Source organism: Homalodisca vitripennis, chromosome 3 (assembly GCF_021130785.1).
Source record: "Homalodisca vitripennis isolate AUS2020 chromosome 3, UT_GWSS_2.1, whole genome shotgun sequence".
Taxonomy (NCBI): Eukaryota; Metazoa; Arthropoda; class Insecta; order Hemiptera; family Cicadellidae; genus Homalodisca; species Homalodisca vitripennis.
In genome coordinates, this window is record NC_060209.1 from 38779538 (window position 1) to 38801621 (window position 22084).

At 31.6% G+C, this 22084-nt stretch overlaps 1 protein-coding gene across 4 annotated transcripts in view; it reads right to left on the reverse strand.

Moving 5' to 3' along the window:
- Positions 1–22084, reverse strand: part of LOC124356815 (anaphase-promoting complex subunit 11-like) — a 61727-nt gene that overhangs the window by 30321 nt on the left and 9322 nt on the right. The window contains exons 1-2 of one of the 4 annotated variants that reach the window (XM_046808036.1): positions 19186–19306; positions 9173–9452 (exon numbers count right to left, since the gene is read on the reverse strand). In XM_046808036.1, the coding sequence (XP_046663992.1) occupies positions 9173–9421 (249 nt within the window). In that variant the 5' untranslated portion in view covers positions 9422–9452; positions 19186–19306. Of the gene's footprint in view, positions 1–9172; positions 10236–19185; positions 19307–22084 lie in introns of those variants that run through there. The other 3 variants (XM_046808038.1, XM_046808035.1, XM_046808039.1) reach the window with 3 other exon arrangements.

Here is a 22084-nt window from a genome sequence, read left to right on the forward strand (position 1 = left end):
CACTGACCAACTTAATATCACCTGGCTCTGGTTCAATGAAGTCTACTACTTTTACTACTTACTATCTTCTCTGTATCTGTACATTCAAAATCCAGTTGTGGATTTTGAACAGTTCTCTTACAAGCATAAACAAAATTTCTTTGAAATAAACTTTGTTGTATTTAATAATGTGGTAATAACAAATTTTATTCATCCACAGATCTGCACATCTTTGCTTATGAATGTATTAAATATTTATATGAATATGTATTTATATTGAATGGAATTCTTTTATTTTTATCATATTCACTAAATCAGTTGCACTTTCTTTATATTTACTAGGAATTAGACATTTGTAAGGCTATTTCAAGTAAACAATTAAAACTTCATCAGTGTTCTATTTTAGTATTTTCTTCTTCAAACAATCATTTTAACACATTAATATAGGCACGAATAAACAATATAACACAGAATAACTACAATCACTCTTGTACATTAGTGATCTACTTCCGGAGACTTTTCTCGTCACAACTACCTAACATTCTTAACCATTCAAATCGAATTAAGGGGATTGTATTAAATGATGTCTCGGAACAAACATAGAAAAATTTAACAAGAAAGCATGATCCAATTACTACTTCAAAAATGAAAATGTACAAGTTTCTAACTAACTACGCTATCTATGAACGTTGTATAGCAAAATTAAAGTGATTTTGTCTTCACATAAGAAATAGAAACAGCTTTTATACATGAAAAATATATTAAGACAGCCTTTCCAAGTTGTGAAAGCACATTTGAAAATATCATGGAATTTAAAATGGTTGTTCCACAATAGCCAAACGAAAACCATATATTGTGTAATTTATTTTGAACAAATCGTAACACAACAGTTGCATAACTCCTTTTAAATGAACTATAATGTGAAAAATAGTAATAAACCATGAATAGTATGACCTCTCACATTTTTAATGCATAATTTATTTATAAAACAACAAAACATATTTAAATTTTTCCAAAAGACACAAACACACAGAGTACCAACTCCTAATGAGCTCGTATGACTAGACTGAAGGCTCAAGGTGGGTGTGAGGGCCTTAGGTCACACACTCAGACCTTGATCCATTCACTATGACACTCACCTCACCGTTACTTTTGGCTCAGCACTCCACATATCTACACCTACTCCTTGACATAATTTAACTTCCACTCAAAGATCATTAGAATTACATGAGATTGGCTGAATTATACGATGAAATCCAAACTCCAATACTAATAATTTCAAATAATAAAATTACTCCTCAGCTTAACTATATCTAAATATTCCATTGAAAGAGGAGCTCTTCTTATTAGAAAACAAACTATTGCTGTAAAAGAAATACACAATTTTCCAATAATTTTAAATTTATTTCACAAGGCCTTTCGACATTCAAGATGCGTGAATTCAAACAGTTGGAAACAGTACAAGTATATTTACAATTTAAAAACAATACCAGCTGAATAAAACTCAATAAAATGTTTGTACCATTAAAAGTATAATGCATATTACAGTTAATAAAGAATGTATTAATATTTTAAAGAAAATGTGAATTCTGAATCAGTCCTAAATCATTGTTTAATACTTTGTCACAGTTTTTTTATAATTTTAATATATAAGCATACAGTTCTTAATTATAAACTGATTTTAATAACTTTAAGTTTTTAAAGATGTGATTGAATTCTAATGCATGATTGGCAATAGCTGATTTTTGAGAATGTCCTTATTTTTATAATATCTTCATGTTCTTTCAATCCTTTTTTTAATAGTTCTTTTTGTCTGTCCAATAAAAAACTCATACCCTTCAATCTCACAAATACTTCTTTGCTTATGTACAGTTAAATTACAGAAATATTAATACCTACAACATGTGCCACCATCAAATCCTAATAACGTGAAATCTAACAGATTTTATTACCTTTTGAGAGTCAGTTAGATAAATATTAAGTGTTAAGATAACATAAACTATTAATGCCTATAACAATTAATTCTAGAACTGGCAATCAATTTAATCGAATCAATTTATGGGTGGCAACTGAGATTATAATGTCAATCTGACACGCACATGTTTTTATATTTAATATAGTACAGAAATCAACACTACCACCACTTTTTATATATATATATATATATATATATATATATATATATATATATATATATATATATATATATGAGTAATATATGGGTTATGGTGAAATTTTTTTGCTGTTTTGACAACAATTATGTCACAGTGATTACATAAAACTTGCCAGAATGATCGTCTTCATCTAGCTATTTTGAAAATTAGTGGTATATCATGGATATGGTTTATTATGTTGGTTTATGGCTTGTTACAGCTTTGTTTTAAGTTAAATTACGGTATATCTTGGAAATATTTAGTGTAAAAATTATATTTTTGTTGTTTATTTTTGAAAATAAAACCTATACTAAACAAACAAATTTAGGTATGTCCCATCACTTTAAAAAAAATTAGAGATTGGTTTTTATTTATTTATTGTTATGTAGTGCAAATAGTTGTCTAAATATTTGTATATTTTGGAAAAATTTAATGTAAGAATGTTTTTTTTTTGTAAATTATTGAAAATAATCGTATCCATAGCAACAAATTTAGCCTCTTGTGTGCTATTTGTGGTTTTTACAATATGTATAATTTTTTTTCAAGAGAACCTGGATACCATTATAAAATATTGTCTGAATCTAAATAAAATGAAGAATAAATTGGCTATCTCAGAATCTAATATTGAACAAATTGGCTACCTCAAAATCTAATATTTATAATATTATCATACTTCACAGGGAAAATCCCACTACTTAAAAAAATGCAGTAATGTTTTGTATGGTATATGCATAACGTTTTTACCCCATTATTATATTAAAATTTTTCTGAAAAAAAAAATGTATTTCATATATAGGTTTATAGTAAAAATGTATTTTATATGTTTAAAGTACAAGTAAGAAACACTAAAAAATGGCCAGCCATCTGGGGAAAGCATGACTGCCAGTTCGATGGTTAATTATTCAAGTTCATGTATATATGATATACCAAATGATAAAGAGTCCTGTCTTGAGATGTATGGGATTATACTGATATTCTAAAACTGGTAAGCAATAAAGCTTGAGAGAAGTGTTGAGTAGTTTCCTCCATAAAACAGTAGAACAAATTGTTTACACAAATATAAGGTTTACAAAAAGGGATTAGAGAGACATACTCAAACTACACAACTATCAGAAATAATACAGATAGGCTTAAGAAATATTGAACTTCTTGTTTACAAGAAATTTCTTTTCTTTATGGTTTTACACCCAAATTACACTACTGATGACAGGCAAATAATTAATTTCCTGAACGATGTTAAGAGAAAGACTACATTATGTTCAGGCCAAGGCATTTGGTATTACATCACATGGTATTTTACTTTATTTTGCTATAATAGGTTTGACCATATCAGAGTTACTTTAGATTTTATCTTGAATGTATAAATAGTTGGTTAATGGTATTTTTCTATTTTAAAACTCATATAACAAATTTTAGTTGCTCATATTTACTTTTTAGAACAGCCTTGTTTGTACTTGTGTGTTTATATATGAATTATCTTCCTTTTAAAGTGGGCTCTAATGATGCTCAAAGTTATCTGTTTGCATATGAATACTAATGGTTTGACTATATGTGATATATAGTTATGATCAGGCAATTTCTATTTTAGGCAATGACACTAATCTGACAGCAATTATAGTAGCAGTAGTGGAGTGGTAATGTAGGCCACTATTCATCATGATCTTTCAATTTATGTTCACACAGTATTATTTTAGACTATAAAAACTGAAAGAACTTTAGGTTTTAGTTAACCTACAATAAAAGAAATAGGTTTAAGAATTGTTCAATGTTTATGGCTATATAACACTTGATATCACTTTTATCTTGTGATGAACAAAAGCAATTGTAACGGTAAAAAATATTTTTCTTTATATACGTTTAAACATAAAACCTGCCAATGTTTAAGCATGATCTCTAAATATATTTACTATTTATATTAAATCACTTTTAACTAAGAATACAATATACTTTTGATATACCAATATATTTAATACAATTTTTTAATTTGGTAAAATAGTAGTTTGAAAGTTAATTAACTTATAGGTCTGAATGTTCATAGATAAATCACTGTCAAGAACACAAATTTTATAACACTTTTCATTCAATTAAAATCTTTATGCATTCTGTTTTTGGAAACAAACTAACACATATAAGTTTTGTCCTGAATCCAAAACTTATGTGGTGGTACAATGTATGTGGCTGATTAGTTTTCAATTAAAAACCATTAAAGATGAGTATCATCATCCAAGAAAACCTGTACCCAAAATTCAATACAACGATAATAATTCTTAAAGTTATTTATTCTTTCCACTTTTTTTTTTTTTTTTTTTTTTTTTTTTTTTTTTTTTTTAATTTTTGTAGCACTTTAATCTAAGAAGAAAATATGACCCTAAAATATGTACTTTAAATTTAGTTACAGCTTTCACTTACACAAAACTACTAAATAAATTAATATAAAAATTAAACAGTAGTGTGTACATATCCACATATTTTATTCGGGCTAAATATAATCTAAATGAAACCATATTGTTGGTTTGTATTATTGATAAAAACTGCATTTTTATTCAAAGTTAAAAATATATTATATATATATATATATATATTATATATATATATATATATTAATATATATATATATATATATATATATATATTAACTGATTGTTAATGTATATATATATATATATATATATATTAGAATAATAAATTGTAAACTAAAACCCTTTTAAAATTCTAACATAAAGATAGCCCTATAATGTGGAGTCCATAACATTATATATATACACGAACATCTATATGGCCACATTTTAAACATAACTTGTAATGGTGGTTTTAAGGAAAAGTTTATTTTTTAACTAAAAATATAGTTTAATGATATTTTTCATGACATGTTGACAAGCTAAAAAGAATAAAATACTGGATAACTTTTACTACCTTAAGATGTTACAAGGTGTGTTCAAATAAACTATGAATTTCCAATAAAAGAATAAAAATAAATATTATTTTAAGTATTACAAATTATCTTTCCATAACCCGCCTACTTATTTAGATAAAATAATAAAATCAAACAATCCTGAGAATAAACTTGTACCATATACAACAAGTTAATGACTAATTTGTAGCCCATATGTCTTTTAATCAGTTAAAAGCAGTCAACCGAGTGGAGAGAAGTTTTATTTAAATAGTTTTTTGGAAGGAGTAACTTTGATATCTTCTAGGGAGAAACACTGACACCTTCAAGTCCTTTTCATCTAGTAAATTCATCTTAAATCTTTACTCACAAAACATTATCCTGCCATACCTGTGCTCTTTTTTAACTGAGTGTTTTACACATGTATATTAAATCAGCATGAACACATACTTATCACAGAGATTACAAACTACTACAGTACTCAAATTTCTGTAAGAGGTAATAAATTAAATGTCATTGGTAGATTATGTTATCACAGTAGGGTTTATATACATTTTTAGAGTGTAATGATGCCTGACAAGACATAATAAAACATCAGAAATAAGAAAATCTCTTTAAGATTTTTTTTTAAAGCAGAGATTAAGATTTACAATACACAAAATAATGCAAAATCATAAAATCAATAGATAGTAGACACGAACACTAACTACTAAGCCTACATATAAAACACACTACAAAAATAAACAACTATTTTATTTTAAAAAATCGTGACTAATTGAGCATTTTTATTCCACCAACTAAACATAAAACATAAATTATATTAAAATTCTACTGGTCTAAAAATATTAATATTGTGTCAGTAATGCATATTAATATTACTACCACAATAATCAATCGACAACAATGTTCTAAAAGTTAATAAATGCAATAAATTTACAGTTGGTATTTATTTAGTTTAGCATCAAACCTAAGGTCATTGCTCAATGAAGGAATAGAGAGACAGAGACAGAGAGTAAAATATACTATAAAGAAATTCCACCAAAAAGGCTCTTTCTTGAGGATAAATTATGATTAATACGCATCAATGAAACTAAACAGTATAATAATTTGTGCCGAAATCATGATACTCTACACTATTGCTCCTTTTGTACGCTAACAACTGTAGAGCCAAACAAATCTTTGATATCTTCAAAGAAGGAAGTGGAATAGTGACTTTCCTAAAATCCAAGACAAGTAAGAATAAAGATCAGTCACACTGACAAATTACTTGGTAATAATACAGAACTAGAAAATCCCTCAAGAAATTAATATCTACCTGCAGGCTGACCACACAAAAGCAGACAAATGACTACACAAGATCAAGAATATCCGTATTACCCCCAACAACAATGACAGCTGCAATTGAATCACTGTAATGAAATAGAGCTGATGACGTCTTAACAAAAAGATTTTCAGAAAACATAAATCTATGACTTTTGCCTTAAGGAAAATAAGTAAGAAAACTGCTGGCACAATTGAAGCTGGCAAATTAGCAGCAGGTATTAAGCTAGATTATAGCTAGGTTGTTGACTGTTGGCCTTATCCTCACTAAATTATAATCCCTTGATATTATGGTGAATGAAGCGGAGTGGTTTTGCGCTCTATTGTGTAACTGATATCAAGTTACATATGTGAAGGTTGTGTCATGAAAATGGTACTAACAAAGAGGTACCTACAACACTCATGTTAGTGATAAGATGTATAAGAATCTGTTATGGCAGGGTTCTCAACCTTTCAGGCTTTGTGCCTCCCTTAGTACATTGAAATTTGATTACGCCTCCCCTCTACCATATTTGTAGGCTAGGATAGATTTTAGATTTGCAGGTTTTAAAGTTAAATATTTGATACATTACAAATTTAATATTAACTCAAATACCTTTTGGATAGTCCTTCCCTATAATTACTGGCAGCTAGTAAGTTTTTTTTTGTAACAAAACAATGATAACAGAACAACACATTTTTAAATAAAACCTACAAAAGGTACATTCTTGAAGCTCTTTTCTAATTGGAAATTATATATTAATTTAAACAAACTCTCCAATAATATAAGTTTTTATTTTTATGAGGCCTTTCGTACTCAATGAGAACATCTTTGGACCCACATCACTGAATAAAAGTAATAATAATAATAATAACATAAACAATTTTGTACTAAATAAAAACATATGTCATTAAAAATACAAAGAGATAATATTCTATGACAGGACAGTATGTTATATGTATATATATAAAAAATAAAGTTGATATTTAGTTAGATCAAATCAAATCAAAATTCATCGTTACTTTATTTTATTTTACTAACACTATTAAATCAGTCACTTTGTAACTTAGTGAGAACATTAGCATTGTTTATCTTTTTACAAGTTTTTAAATATCTGATTTTAGCCATGACAAAGTACATTGCAGGTTACTTTCGACGTCCAGTTTTGCTAGATATTTTGACATTAGATTAACCAATTTTGAAAATCAAGACTCACATATGTGTGTGAATGTAAATTGTACTAATAACTTTGCAGCTTTCAAAGCAACTTGTAGGTAAACAGGAAGATGACTCAACCAAAACATTTTATGATACTTGTCTGTTCCTCGAATATGGTCAGAAAATCCACACCCGCATTTGATTTTAAATGGATCTTAAATGGATCTTTTCCACTTAAATTACCAGCTCTCTGTCCTCACAGTCTGTAAAATACTGTCCAATTTAATTTTCAAGTTATACCAAATGCTGTGATACAAGGTTTTTAAACTCACTTATCAAATGCAGCGGTACATGTATCTTCAACAGCTTTCTTGTTTTCCATTCGAAAACTTTCAGTACAATAAAGTTTCAAACGTCAAGGCCGCATGGCATCATTACTCAGAATTCACATAATAAACTAAATGACAGGTGAGCATTATGAGAATCGCTAGCAAGCCATGATCCCTCACCATCATCCTATTATTCTAATACACTGACGCGTTCCCTGAAAATCTTCTATGCTTCACCAGGGAAGTGGATGCAGGTTGAGAACTGCTGTGTTACAGGATCTTTTCATTCTTACCAAATATGATCTACCAACACAAAATAACTACACACTGTCATTTACACTTAAATTGGAAATTTTCAAAGGAAATGAGCTAGCCCAATATTTTTCTAAAAAAAGCCTTAGCCTATTTAAAGTTTTTTTAAATTTATCTCAATACTAAAAAAAATTTAAATTTCTAAACATTATTGGACTTTATATATGTTTATTGGTAACACAGAAGTATAAATATTTGATTTGGCTGAAGTGCTAGGGGTGGTATTACGATACAATAGAACAAGGTAGGCAGTTGGAAAAGATTTTGGAAAAATTATGAATCTTTGTATATCCAATGTCTCTAGAATTTTAACAATAAGGACCCAGTAAAAAGTGTTCATCACTGCCTTTTCAAGTCTTATGTGTCTTATTTGATAACCTTTCTGAGAAGACGCAACCACTAATATCAACAAACTGGCAATTTAATCTACTCAATGGATAATTTTGTTACACTACAACGTTATTTATTTTGCTCAGATTTTCTCTATACTACTTTGCACTATTGCATTTCTTATGCAAATTAAAGAATATGTTAACTTTGAATTAGCTCTGAGGTCTCAGTTGATTTTCAATTGTAATGTAATTGTGTTCACATATCTACAATAAATATTGTTTTTCTTTGTAGTAGTATCTCTAATAAAGAAAGAATTGATTTAATTGCATTACTAAACTGCTTTTTGGGGACAGAAAATGCCTTATGTAACTTCTTACCCATTTTCTGACTACACTTTTAAACCCTTAAAAATATCCAATTACAATTCCAAAATATAGATTTCTTCTTTTAAATATTCTAAAAATTAATTCTTTATGTGAGATTTTGACAGTTCAATATCACCTTCAAAACTTTCTATCCATTATTTTGTGCATAGTTATAAGACATCTCCACTGCATCACACGTTGATTTGAAATTTGGGCAAATAGTCTCTTAACATGTTAACCCTGTGATAATAAAGAGCCTTCAATGCAAATGATCCACACAGAATCATACTCCCTGAGAGTTAATATACATCAAACAAAACACCATGCATTAAACTGAGCAGTACAGCACTCACCATTTCTTTCCTTAAAATTGCCAATTGAGTATCCAGTGTAGTCATTTTTCTTTGTGTAGGTAAAGTTTGTTTTTTCGGCTCACTAGGGGGTGGTGGTGGAGGTGTCGAAGGTATCCTTAACTGATGGGAGCCTGTACTTCTCGGTGACTCAGTCTGCATGGGTGTCGGTGTTGTCACTTTAACACTTTCCAACAGGTTGATACCACTTAAACTCTTCGGTAGTGGTGGTAGGCCTTGCAGAGCTGACATACTGACCGCCCTGGGCCTCTGGATGATGGGGCTGGAAGAAGAAGAAGAAGAACCATCTAGAGTAATCTGACAGCTAGAGTATTTAACAGGTCTTCCGCTTTCCTCTTCGACTTGGTACCAATTGGAATGTTTTATCTTTGGAGGAGTTTCCTTTCCAGAAGACGAAGGCTTAACCTGAAATTGTGATTTCGAGTCCTTTTTGTGAAAATCGTCTTGCACCAATGTTTTTCCGTTGGTGATCAGCAAAACTGTCGGTCTTCTGTGTCCGTTTTGGCGAAACATGGGTTCGTTCTCGTGCACATGTTGCCCCAGGTCCGCCCTAGCTCTGGAGTGCTGGCCATTTTTCAACGAACCGTTGAGGTTAGTTTTGAAATGGTTACTGCTATTATTCGTCGGAGATATCACACCATCAGGTGTCACTACCGTCGTCTTCGCTTTGGATTTAGCGATAGCTTCGTCCAAAATGTGTTTGTTCGGCCTCGGAGGTACGGGTGGCCTCGGCTTGTTGCCGTTGATATTGACGTTGCGCGACATAAACATTACCCCGACGTAAACATAACCCTAACACCGACAACAGTGGACAGGACAAGCGCGATCGACACGCTTCTATCGACCGGACCGCGGCAGACTGTAAACTGACTCGGCTGCGGCTCCGCTACTCCGCTCCGAGTATCTTCTGTCTCTGTCGTCACTTCTCAGCTGACGCTATACTCAGGATAACAGGTGGTCCGGCCTGTGGCGCTCCACGTGTTCTACGGTCAAACTTCTATTGTTGAACACGTGATAATCATTTTTTTTTTTACTATGCACAAAATGTCTGAAATATTTATAAATATACGAAATTATATTTATTGTAACATATATATTTTAAAGAATTTTTTTAAGAACGATGATACAATATTGTGTTTTATATGGTACACACTGTAATATTAATTATATATTGCCTTGTGTATGTTTGTAACATGGAAAAATTAAATCGTTACATGTTTATTGTAAAAATGAAATGAAGCTTTTATGGCTGCCAATAGAAATTTACTTTAAAATATTAGATTTGAGAATAAAAATTAAAGAAGTGATAAATAATAAAGAAACAATAACACAATATTGGAACGAAAATACAGTAAATAATTACAAAGGGTTTTTTTCTGTAAAGATTTATTACATTATACATCAATCCCTTTTAGCATTACAAGAAAAGAGGTGATAAACACTACTTAATTTATAAACAAACACTCCAATAATTATTAAATTTTATTTTTGTGGGGCATTTTGTGTTCAAGGAATACATTATCATCAGATCCACATAACTTAAATAAAAGAAAAGGCCTAAAAAATAAAATTTAATAATTATTATTGGAGTATTTATTTATAAACTAAGTATTATATTCTAATAAGAAAAAGCTGGTAGAATGAAGGTAATAAGTAATAAACATTTTAAAATATTCATATTGTTTTGGAAATCATAATTTCCATATATTTATACAAGTTACATTATTTATTTTGTATTGCAAAATATACTTGATATCCGTAAATGTTTTAAATTATTGAGTAAATGTAAACTATTTGGATTTGTTAATTGTTACTTTTGATATATATAACTATCCATGAAATTATTAACCAATACTTAAGTCAATCAGTTTTCAAAATCAAGTTTGTGAGTAACTAATTAACGATTAATTAAATTTTAAATTCTGATAGTATGTAGGGGTTATACGTACTTGTATTCTGTTAAAGTCATTCATCAGCATTACATATTTGACATAGGGAATACTTATGTTGTTTTTCTTGCACATAAATTATGAACAACTATCACCTGCATCCAGAATAATTGAAATAAAATAATTAGATCAAACTAATTTCGCTATCAATTTATGAAATGATCATACAAATTTAATTGTGTGAGATAAAACCTTATCTGAGACAAACATGAGATAATTTTCAAACCTAAGAATTCATAGTATATAGACCACTACAAAATTGGATGCACTAAAAATCTTGAGACATTCACACCCATCCTTTAAAAATTGTTCTAGATTATAAATAACAAAATGTTACCTCCAGAATGTACAAGTCTGCTGTAAATTAGAGACTTATTGTATTATACAATAATGTAAAGGAAGTAAACACACTACTGACACATATAGGAAACCAGTTTACAACAAGCTTAACTTGACTGTAGAAAGTTTAAGATGGACCAGGAAATGATGTAATGTTATTATCACCTTCAGGAAGTCCTATCACTCCTATCCAGTGAACTCTAACCCTGGACGATAAGCCAATCTTTTACTTAATCCCAACAAATTGAGTGTGTATATAGCAAGCCTTATAATTTCATGCATTTCATAATTTTTAATTTAAGGTGGTGGAATTGGTTTATATTTTTAACAAAACATTTTGGAACAGCCCTTTTACCTTACATCTGCGCAATGTTAAATGTTCATAATGATGGCCATCCTATTTTCAGCACTTTACAAGCTTTTTTTTCAATCACCACAAATACAAGATTTTCTCTAATTATACACAATTTCTTTTCACAGGAAAAATAGACTAGGATTATAATTTTCTTATTTATTTGTTTTAAATATGAATTTTTTAACGGTCTACGTAAGATAAAGGAAGTGTCTTTTCAAATTTTACGTAACACTCTTCTCTCTAACATTATTTAAGTATCATCATAAATGTTTAAAGGAAATTTAAAATATATACAAGTTGCCCAATTTCATACAGAATACAAAGATATGAATAATTTTGTAAATATGTGGAAGAAACTTTCCTTATGAATTATTTCAGAATTATGTGTAGCGGTACAGTTTTAACGTGAAAAAGTAATTCTTCATTTTAGTTTATTAACTACAACTGTAATATTGCATCCAGGCGAGTGAAATCTCGGAATTTAATTTTATGAAACTTTTTTCTATTAATAGCAAAATAAACAGAATTTCCATTGATGTGAGAGATCTAGAGCTAACCCTGGATCTGCTGGTAATTTTCTCTAAAATGCCCAGGAATTTTCTCCGCTAGTGCCTGTTTTGTTTTTTTGTTTTTTTCCAAAAATCTATTCAAAATAGAAGTTATTTGGTATTTAAATATTTGTATATGTATTTTTTCAGCTAAAGACATAGATTATAATGGTGTTTGTCTCATACTAAAAAATTGTAATGCAAGTATAATGTAATTTTATTTATACATTTTTTCAAAGTTTTTGGTTCCTTTGAGGGCATAGAAAATCTGAAAATAAAAAAACATCGAAGATAGCCATAATGTATTAAATATTATGTACTTTTTGGATAAGTAGTAATAAATTAAAAGCACAAATGAGAAAGTATTACCTCAATGTGCGTTGCTTAGCAAAAGAGAGTTTTAGGCACACTTGTAAAATTAATGCAAAAGTTAGTAACAGTTTCTACCGTTATTACTAGGAAATTAATGTTTATTTTCAATTAATTATGGATAAAAGTTTTGAAGGGTTTATTCAAAACGTTTCAGATAGATTCATAGATTCATGGTTTGAATGTAAACAAAGTTCAAAGGCATTTAAAATTAGCTGAGATGTCATGTAGTGTACCTCTCCATTTGCTTTTATTTAGTTATGGCTAGTTAAACTTTTCTTCATATTTAAGGGTTGGGATATTTTGGTAAAATATATTTGTGTGGTATGTCATTTTAAAGGCTATTCATTGTAAAATAAAAATGTGAAACTTTAATTATTTTATTTGAAAAAGAATAGAGAAAACTGAATGTTTTAAACTTCCCACAGAGTGTTTTGTTCAGTTTCAATCAGCCATCTAAAAACAGATAAATATTCACATTACAGGAACTCCAAAATCATTTTAAAATGTGATAGGTTCACTTTTGAAAATGCAATGGTTATAATTTTCAGCAATAATACTGAAAACAGTCCAATTTTCCACAACAAAAACCAGATCTTGGGCTCTCGCTCAGAAATGGTTACAAGTAGAAAAATAGTTTAAATGTAAAAAATCCTTTATACAGACCTTTAAAGTGACCACATGACGTGCACTTTGCATTTATTTATTTACAGCTAATGTAACTTTTACAAAATATGAATATTTGGGGAGTCAGTAAATTGTGCTATGCCATTTTAATGAAAATTCAATGCAGATTAAGTTACAGTAAAGCTTGTTGAACAATTTGAGTTCACATGGTTGACACTCAACCTGAAATTCTATAATTACCAATGTATGTAATTCTATGTACCAATTACCTATGTAAGCAATGCTGGATTGCTATTTTAAAGTGATTTGGTAAAATATTGTTCTTTACCTAAGGTTAATGAATTGTTTTTGTTACACCTGATGTTTTGATAAGATTATTTTGTAATTAATAAAATGATATTAGTATTACTGATTAATAGTCATCCTTTTAAGTATCTTAAGCTGTAGCTAGCGTCTTACTATCACTTTTGTCAACTTAATTTAAATCTTCCTCAGTACATGACATTTTTATCGTCAATAAGTTGTTACACTTTTTTCTAGCCTGAACTAATGTGAAAATTTTTTTAATCATAAAAATAATTAATAACAAAATTAAATTCTATAATTTAATACATTACTTAAATATAGTTTTTATTTTGATTTTATCATTAAGATTTATTTTGACACTAATCAAATGTATACCAAACAAGTTTAATATATCTGTAAAGGTGTTGGGAAGTTTGGAAAGACCTATTTCAAAAACAGTCATAAAAGTAATAATAATTCATATAAAATTCATTGAATGTTCAGATGAGTTTGAATGTTCCTTTGCAATATACCTGACTGAGTCATTAGTAGCTACAATGACTGGCAGGCAGTGACCTGGGCAAAGGTCAGCAAGTCTCTGTGACCTAATATGTGTGTGGGTGGGGAAGAGTGAAAGAGATAGGAGAAACCTGATTTACACACATGCAAGTCACACAAGACACATTCATTTTCCTACTAGTCAATATAGCATACATATGTGCTATGATATTAGTATAGTAACAGCCCACAACACTAATATGATGTGGTTTGAGAAAGTTATCCGACAACTGATTAACTAAATAAAGATTAGATGTGTAAAGGAGTGTGATTAATGCTTATCTTGAGAACATTGTAGAGATTATCACTAAATACCATAAAGGTGAGATTGTAAATAGATAAGCACTCATTGTTGATCAAAGACACATTCTTTAAGAATTTATGTAGTAAAAACACACTAGTTGTATTTTACCGTTAGGAATTGACCGTAAACTTGATCATTGAGAAATGTTGTCCTTGTAAGCAACCTACCTCCTTGGTTCTTAGTTTCAGAGTAAGTGGTAAAAAATATCTAATTTCATAAGGCGAAGTTAGGGCTCAGAAGCACTCTCTGACACTTAACCTTGGGACCAACGCCTTAAAGGTGACTTCCGAACCATACTAATAGCTCGGCAGACAGACCGCTTGCAAGGACGCAATTGTTCAAGCTTGACTTTGCTTGACTCAGTTATCTTGCGTTAACCGTCGTACAAACTACACTGCTTCATTGAAAGTTACATTTAATCTGTTTGTCTCTAAGTAGGTCTTTAAATGCACATTTATAGTACTCATTTTTTCTGATAAACTGAGACCTCCTTTATCTTTTTAACTTAAGATAAGTTTAATTTAAGTTTACGGTCAATTCCTAACGGTAAATGTATCAGAACATGTATGTAACGGTAATTAAGTATCAGAAGGAGGACTTAAATTGTTATTCCTTTTATTTTTTTAATTTAAATTCATAATTGCTGCCTTCAAAGTATTTGTAATTGGAAGGTCAGTATTTTGGATCCTGGTGTTTCTCTGGGCTCATTAAGAAATTGGAACTATTACTCTTTATAGTCTTCATAAAAGACACCAAAACTACGGCGCTCAACTCTTCAATCTTCCTAATTATTGATGGCATAATATCCATCAGAGTGATACTGATATGTGTTGTATATAGGTGGAACTCAATGAATCAGTGCCAAACGTTTCTAAATTTCTTTCTTAAACTTTTTACTGAATCCTCATATAATCCAACAGGTGTGCGACAGGGTGGATGATGTGGCCGTGAACCAGAGTTGCTTAATGGCAAATGTTTGAGATCCATCTCAAGACAGAAGAAGACTGTTGCCAACATCAGCGAAAGCCGATCCTGTTATACACAGCAAAGATATGGGCAGACGTGATGAATGTCAAAAAACACCACAATCGCATCTCAGTGAAAAAGAGCTTTGTGTATTGCATGCTCCTATTACACTGTGTTAGAGCCCACCACAATAGTTAAGGCAGGAATCATCCTTGTAGACCTGCTGGTGAAGGAAAGGAAACTACAGTTAGTAGTGTGCATCCTCCAAAGTACAGGGTGTTTCAGACCAACCGTGCATTATCTATAGCAGCTAAACAAACCTAGCTGCATAACTCGTTTCAACAGATATCTCCATTTTTGACTTCAAAGAATTAAGTAAAAAGTATTTTTTACCTGTAAAAATTTCCCAAAAGGGCAACTTTTTAAGAGGTAGGGGTAACGGCGTAAAATAGATTAAACTTCAAATACTTTATACATATGCATTTGAAAGTTATATATTCTTGGTTAAATTGAAACACTTATCTAAGCATATTTTCTATTCCCGCCGTGAAGACATCTGCTACCTTAGATCTTAACCACTGGTTAAAGCCAGTGTAAAATTCAGCATCATTATTGATGTGCTGCATTGTGAGCCAGGTCTTCACTGCTGGAAAGAGTTGGTTTTCACTTGACTCCCACAATCATTCAAGAGCTGTAGGATACAATTTGGCTCTGTGTGGACATGCATTGTTTTGAAGAAACAAAACTTTTTAGCTCAGTTCTTTCTGAAACTTGTTTTGCATCGCTTGCCATAATTTCTACAGTATTTCACAATACCTTTCCCCATTGGTTGTTGAGCTTCGTTTAAGAAAATAAACCATAACACACCCGTATCGTCCCCAAAAAAACAGTTGCCTGCCTGACAGAATGTAGAGACTGTTTTTTGAGAGAATCCATGTGGCTTCATTCCATAGATTGCCTTTTAATCTCACATGTAATCATTCTTCACTCATATTTCATCACGAGTTACAATATGATAGAGAAGTTCATTGTTGTCGCCAAACAAACATCAATACAGCAAGCTTTTGTATTTTGTAATCTTGAATTTTTGGAACCCGTCCAGCAAAAACATTTGAGGTAGCCAAGAGTTTCTAGAACAATTTCATAAACTGAACTTTGTCAAATGATTGAACTAATGTATAATAGCAAGGGGATTATGCAAAAAATAAAATTTGAACAAAAAAATATAACATGTGGAGTCTGTCAAGGGTCTGTAATGGGTCCAGTGCTTTTCATTTTATTTACCATTGACTTTTAAAGATAAATAAAAGACATTTGCAGATCTCTAATGTATGCCTACGACACCATATTGCCACTTACTAGGTAACAGTAATCCTAAACATCTTTAAATGCACTTAGGTAATACATAGTCGTAGGTACGACCTTGTTGTGAATGAGACCAAAACTAAGCAACTAATCTTAGGCAAGCATAGAGAGACTGTAGGCAAGCTATCTGACACTGAAGAAGCTACTGTTAGCAAATACCTGAGCATAGCAATTGATGAAAACCTCACTTAGACCGTCCAAATCAATCTCATATGCAACAAGCTAAGCACAAGCCTGTTTGTAATTTACAGGATTAAGAGCATCTGTGATACAGCCAAGATTAACATTCAAAAAGAAAATACAAAGACCTCAAAATCCTGACTGTGATAAAGCTGTACGTTATGGAAACTATTACATTTCTACAGATGAAGTCATCAAGCACCATGAGAACCCATGAGAACTGCAGCTCAGATTCATGACTACAGCACAAGACATGCAGCAAACTACTGCCCTCTCATACACCACTGCACAATGACTGAGAAGAAACACAGTTATGCAGGTACCAGAATGTGGAATGTCCTTCCTCTGGATCTGAAGATGGCAACCACACAAAGGTTTCGTCACATGCTGAAGAACTGGCTTATTGACCACCCATTTTACTCCTTAACTGAGTTTTACGGATGGAGAAGAATTTTAAATCTCTACAAGAAACATTTTCACCAAATTATTACAATTGTTGTTAATAGTGTAATGCCATCTTTGGTAGTTTGGACAAGGGTGGTGAATTTCCCCAGGAGGACCTGATAGGTTGGCTTTGGCGGTTTAGGAACTGCTAAAATCAGATTGGTAGGCCTCATGGTGTGCTTCCGAGGTGTGCAAAAGGCCTTTGAGGCTTAAGTGCATGGCAATAGGCAGCCCCATGGAAGAAGAAGTTGCTTTTCATTAATTAATAATAATGCAAACTGTGACCCTTGTCATGAACATTGGTGCAGCCAGATCAGTATCAGTTACGATTTACTGCTCCCATAAACGTCAAAATAATAATGTTTATGGTGTTACATTTTAATCGGTTTGTAGTTTTTGCCAACAAAAATCTAATCACTGAATGTGCTTTACAAGTGATGGGATTTTCAATAGCATAGTACATTTTAACTAGTCAGTGAGGAACGTAGCAGAGATACGAACCACCAGCTATCACAGCACTGTGCCTACTGACTATAGGAATCTTTTTACACCAAGATGGTGCTCTAGTCCCACCTACTGTCGAGCTGATCCCTTTTTTATATCACCAGCAATGCAAGTAAAAAACAAGTACTACAGGAAAGGTTACATAGGCACATTATAAATCACTGTATGTACTCCAAACATGAACTGGGTGTACATCATCATACTGAAGCTCATCTATCATGATGATGATGATTTGACATGAATAACTTATTCCACGGCTGGTCAATTAATAGCATTTTAGATTAAATTTTTAAGTTAGCCAAGAGTGGATGAACTACCACTACAAGTGGACATTACCCATCCACAATTCTATGTTGGTTCTAGAAGACTGGACATTATAAGAATAAACTTAAATCTTGGACTTGAAATTTCTCAAGTTATGTTATATTTTTACACAATTTTTATCTGTGTTTGTCTAATTGTTTTAGTACCCAGCATAAAAGTACTGCTGTTGTCAGATTATTTAAAAAGACTAAGTGGTATTTACAATATTTAATATATGTTTATATATTACTTCTTTAATATTAGCTGAAATCCAAAAGTACTGTACACCTTTTGTATTTCTCGTAATAAAAATCTAGTTAGGTAAACAACAATTTGAAATAGTATCTTGAAATATCTTGCCTTTGAATTCTCAAGTGTAGCTTTTTGATAATTTTTTTAATATCAGCTAAATATCTAACTTAGTTAATCGAAGATATTGTTGTTTTTGCACATTATTTACATAGACTTTAAGTCACATTGTGATCAAACAAAATGTGTAATAGAATATTCTGTCTCCAACAATATAAATTGTTGAAATTGTGACAAATTAATTTGTCTGTATAGAAATAAAAAAACACACAAGGTAAACAAAGTTTCTTAATACAAGTAATACAAAGTTGACGGATTTCCAACACACAAAAGAACAATTTATTGTGAAGTATTTGGTTTCAAACACTCAAAAACATATATACAGATAGTATAGTTATTAATTTTTTTCTGAAAGCTTTACAAAATATGCAATACACACGTATGTTTATTGTTTTTATAACACGAGAAGTAAGAACGTTTTATTGTTTCAGTGGGTCCTACAAAGGTTATTATAAGCCTTGATGATTCTGCATCAGCATGTGTTGAATTCATGACCGATGACATCCAGAAAATATAAGTTAACAACTTACCAAAGTTACTCCTTAAACTTCCACTCTTGGCGGCACATAGGGCACTGATGATGTACTTGCTGAGAGTTGAGCCACTTCATTATACAGTGGATGTGGAAACAGTGGGAGCACCGGCCCCAAACTGAAAAAGAATATGTGGTTACTGGTCAGTTTAATTAGTTTTATTTTAATTCAATACTGTTCTCTATTTATACTAACATGGGTAGTAAATAGGTGGTTAAGAACTTTTTAGACAATATCCCTATCTATATATATAAATTAATGTTTGTCTGTATGTCCGTTATAGAATCGTAAACTATGTGACCGATCAATATGAAAATTTGTATGTACTGTATATGTATTTTTCCATGGAGAAGGTTTATATGCTATTCCCACAGATGTAACTCGCCACCAGGCGGCACTGCAAAAGAAAAGTTTTCAAAGCGCCTACATATTATAAATTGCAATTACAAGACAGTTACATATGTTAAACAGCCAAACACTATTTGAAGGCGCTAAGTTATGGTGTATATTTGTCTATAAAATAAATTTCTGGTTGAACTTAAAGCTTGAGTGTTACACCACTTTATAATAAAGTACATGTGCGTGTACAATACACTATTGACAGATTCTCTTGATCGTGACATCAATACAAACTCTACATCAGCTTTGGAAACATAATTAACTTGAACCAGAAGTGCTCATACATGGACAAAGCTTATGAAAAGCATGCGAAGCCACGAGAAACAGTTAGTACTGTAATAAAACAGATGTGGTCACTCAGTGATATAAAAGTTTCCATATATCTTCCAGAATTTCAAGTTAGAATCTCCATACTCTCATACAGGTTGAAGCGCACAAAACAGTCTAGAATCCCCAAATGTTTTCATTTCAGAAGTGCCAATTTTCTTAGAGATTTCAATATACTCCAAAGTCAAATCTGTATTAACGTAAAGTTAGAGTTTAATAATGACATCAGTAAATACAATACTAAAAGGTCTTATTCCTGGTTGCCTTGGGTCTCCAGTTCATGACATTCTTTCAGTGTTTCTTGTCCATCTTCTTCAACTCCTCTGGTAATGCAGTCCAAATCTTAGAGCCGGAGTAGATCGGAATTTTCTCAGTTAAAGAGCCAAAATTTCTCGCTAGCTTAGACATAAGGGTGTACCACCCCCTACCTACTTTAACTGGAGAGGCTGGTTCAGAGTTGGCTTCCTCTTCTTCCAGTAGGACATGACTTCAGATGAGAACCTTAAATTTTTCATCATGGATCTTGACAGGAAGCGGTCCTTAGCTCCAACCTTACCCATCCAGAATATCCGGTCTTCATATTGGTACACCTTTATCTCTATGTTGAGTAAACCACAGGTACAAAACTTCGCTTACTTTTTCGTACTCACATTTTTTCATAGTCTTCCCATTTTCCAAAACAGTTGCCATGACTCATTGAGAACACCATATTTCAATGTCCTCTTCCAATCTCCTACTGTTGTTTTTTCCACGTTATAATCTTGTGCCACTTTTAATAAAGTTTCACCGTTGTCTAATTTCTTCAAGGTTTTCAATTTTTCTTCCATTGAAACAAACACCTTTTTATGCTTTGAAGCCATGGCCACAACTTTTAGACATGTAAAAATCAAAACACAACTAACAGTCTAACAAACCGCAGAAAAGAAAAAAAGGAAACGACGCACAAGAAAATGATCTCTCAACGAAAGAGCTATGTACGCACTGAGGACTGCAGCACGACAAAACAAACAGAAAGTGATGTTACCAACCTGTTGCCTGGCACACTAATATAATGTGTACAGTCAGGTAAAAGAAAGGGGTTGCCTTCGTGTGAGAATGTGCTGTGTACAGTTGGTGTAACGAAAGGGACTGTCTCACACGACATATTGCGTGAAATCATGTTACATGACATATTAGCCCTTAAGATCAGATAATAAAAGGTTAGATAACTGAGTCTCTACTGTACATAGGTTCTTGGTCTAAGAAGGAACCATAGTGATTTTGGACAAGAAAGGTCAAAGGGTATCTGTCCATCTGTTTCCTATCTTCCTTTATATTTTATAGGTTCTCTTCTAATTTTCACAAATTGTTATTGTTGCACTACATTATTGAATTATATATTATTTATAACCCATGAGGGTTCACTTCTTGGATGGTTTATACCTTCCAGTTGAACCTAAACTGGGTACAGCTAAAACTGATGTTTCGTATCTCAACCCCATGGATGTCCAGAAGCGGCACATTACTAACCGCAAATGTCTAGATATTGGGGTAAACTGGTTGATTGAGTATAGTTTACTGTGAAGGATGATTGTTGGAGTTGGTAAAATTCCCTTAGTGTTAAAAGCTATTGCTAGCCAAACAATAGGGAGTACTTTCTCCTAACTGCATTAACTGAAAAAGGCTGGAACAACCAGCATCCCCTTCTTCCAAGGTGATATGACTGAGATATAGAACCTGCTATCTCTCCTTAAGAGATCAAGACAGGATATTCCCCTTACCTTATAAATTGACTTTGTATTCTGTAACCTGTTTGTATACTGGTGTTACAGTGAGAAATAAAAATAAAATTACATTAAAATTGATGTAAAATACAATATTTAACCCTCTCCCCGGTCACAAGCCATGAATCGCCACGCACTGTTCCGAGCCACTGCAGGTCAAACGCCAACGAATCGCCACGATCTACATTATCATCTGTGTCTGTCTGGTGCTGCCTCCTACCGGCAATAATTTGAACTATTACAGTTCTAGCCTATACGGAGTCTACCTCTAACTATTGAAACCATTACAACGAATTATTATCTGTTATTTTGGCAGTAGTTGAGTGGTAAATATGGCTGATTTTAGGTGTTCACTTCGCAACAGTGAGATTGATCGGAAGGTGTGTAGTAATAGTGATATTAGTGAT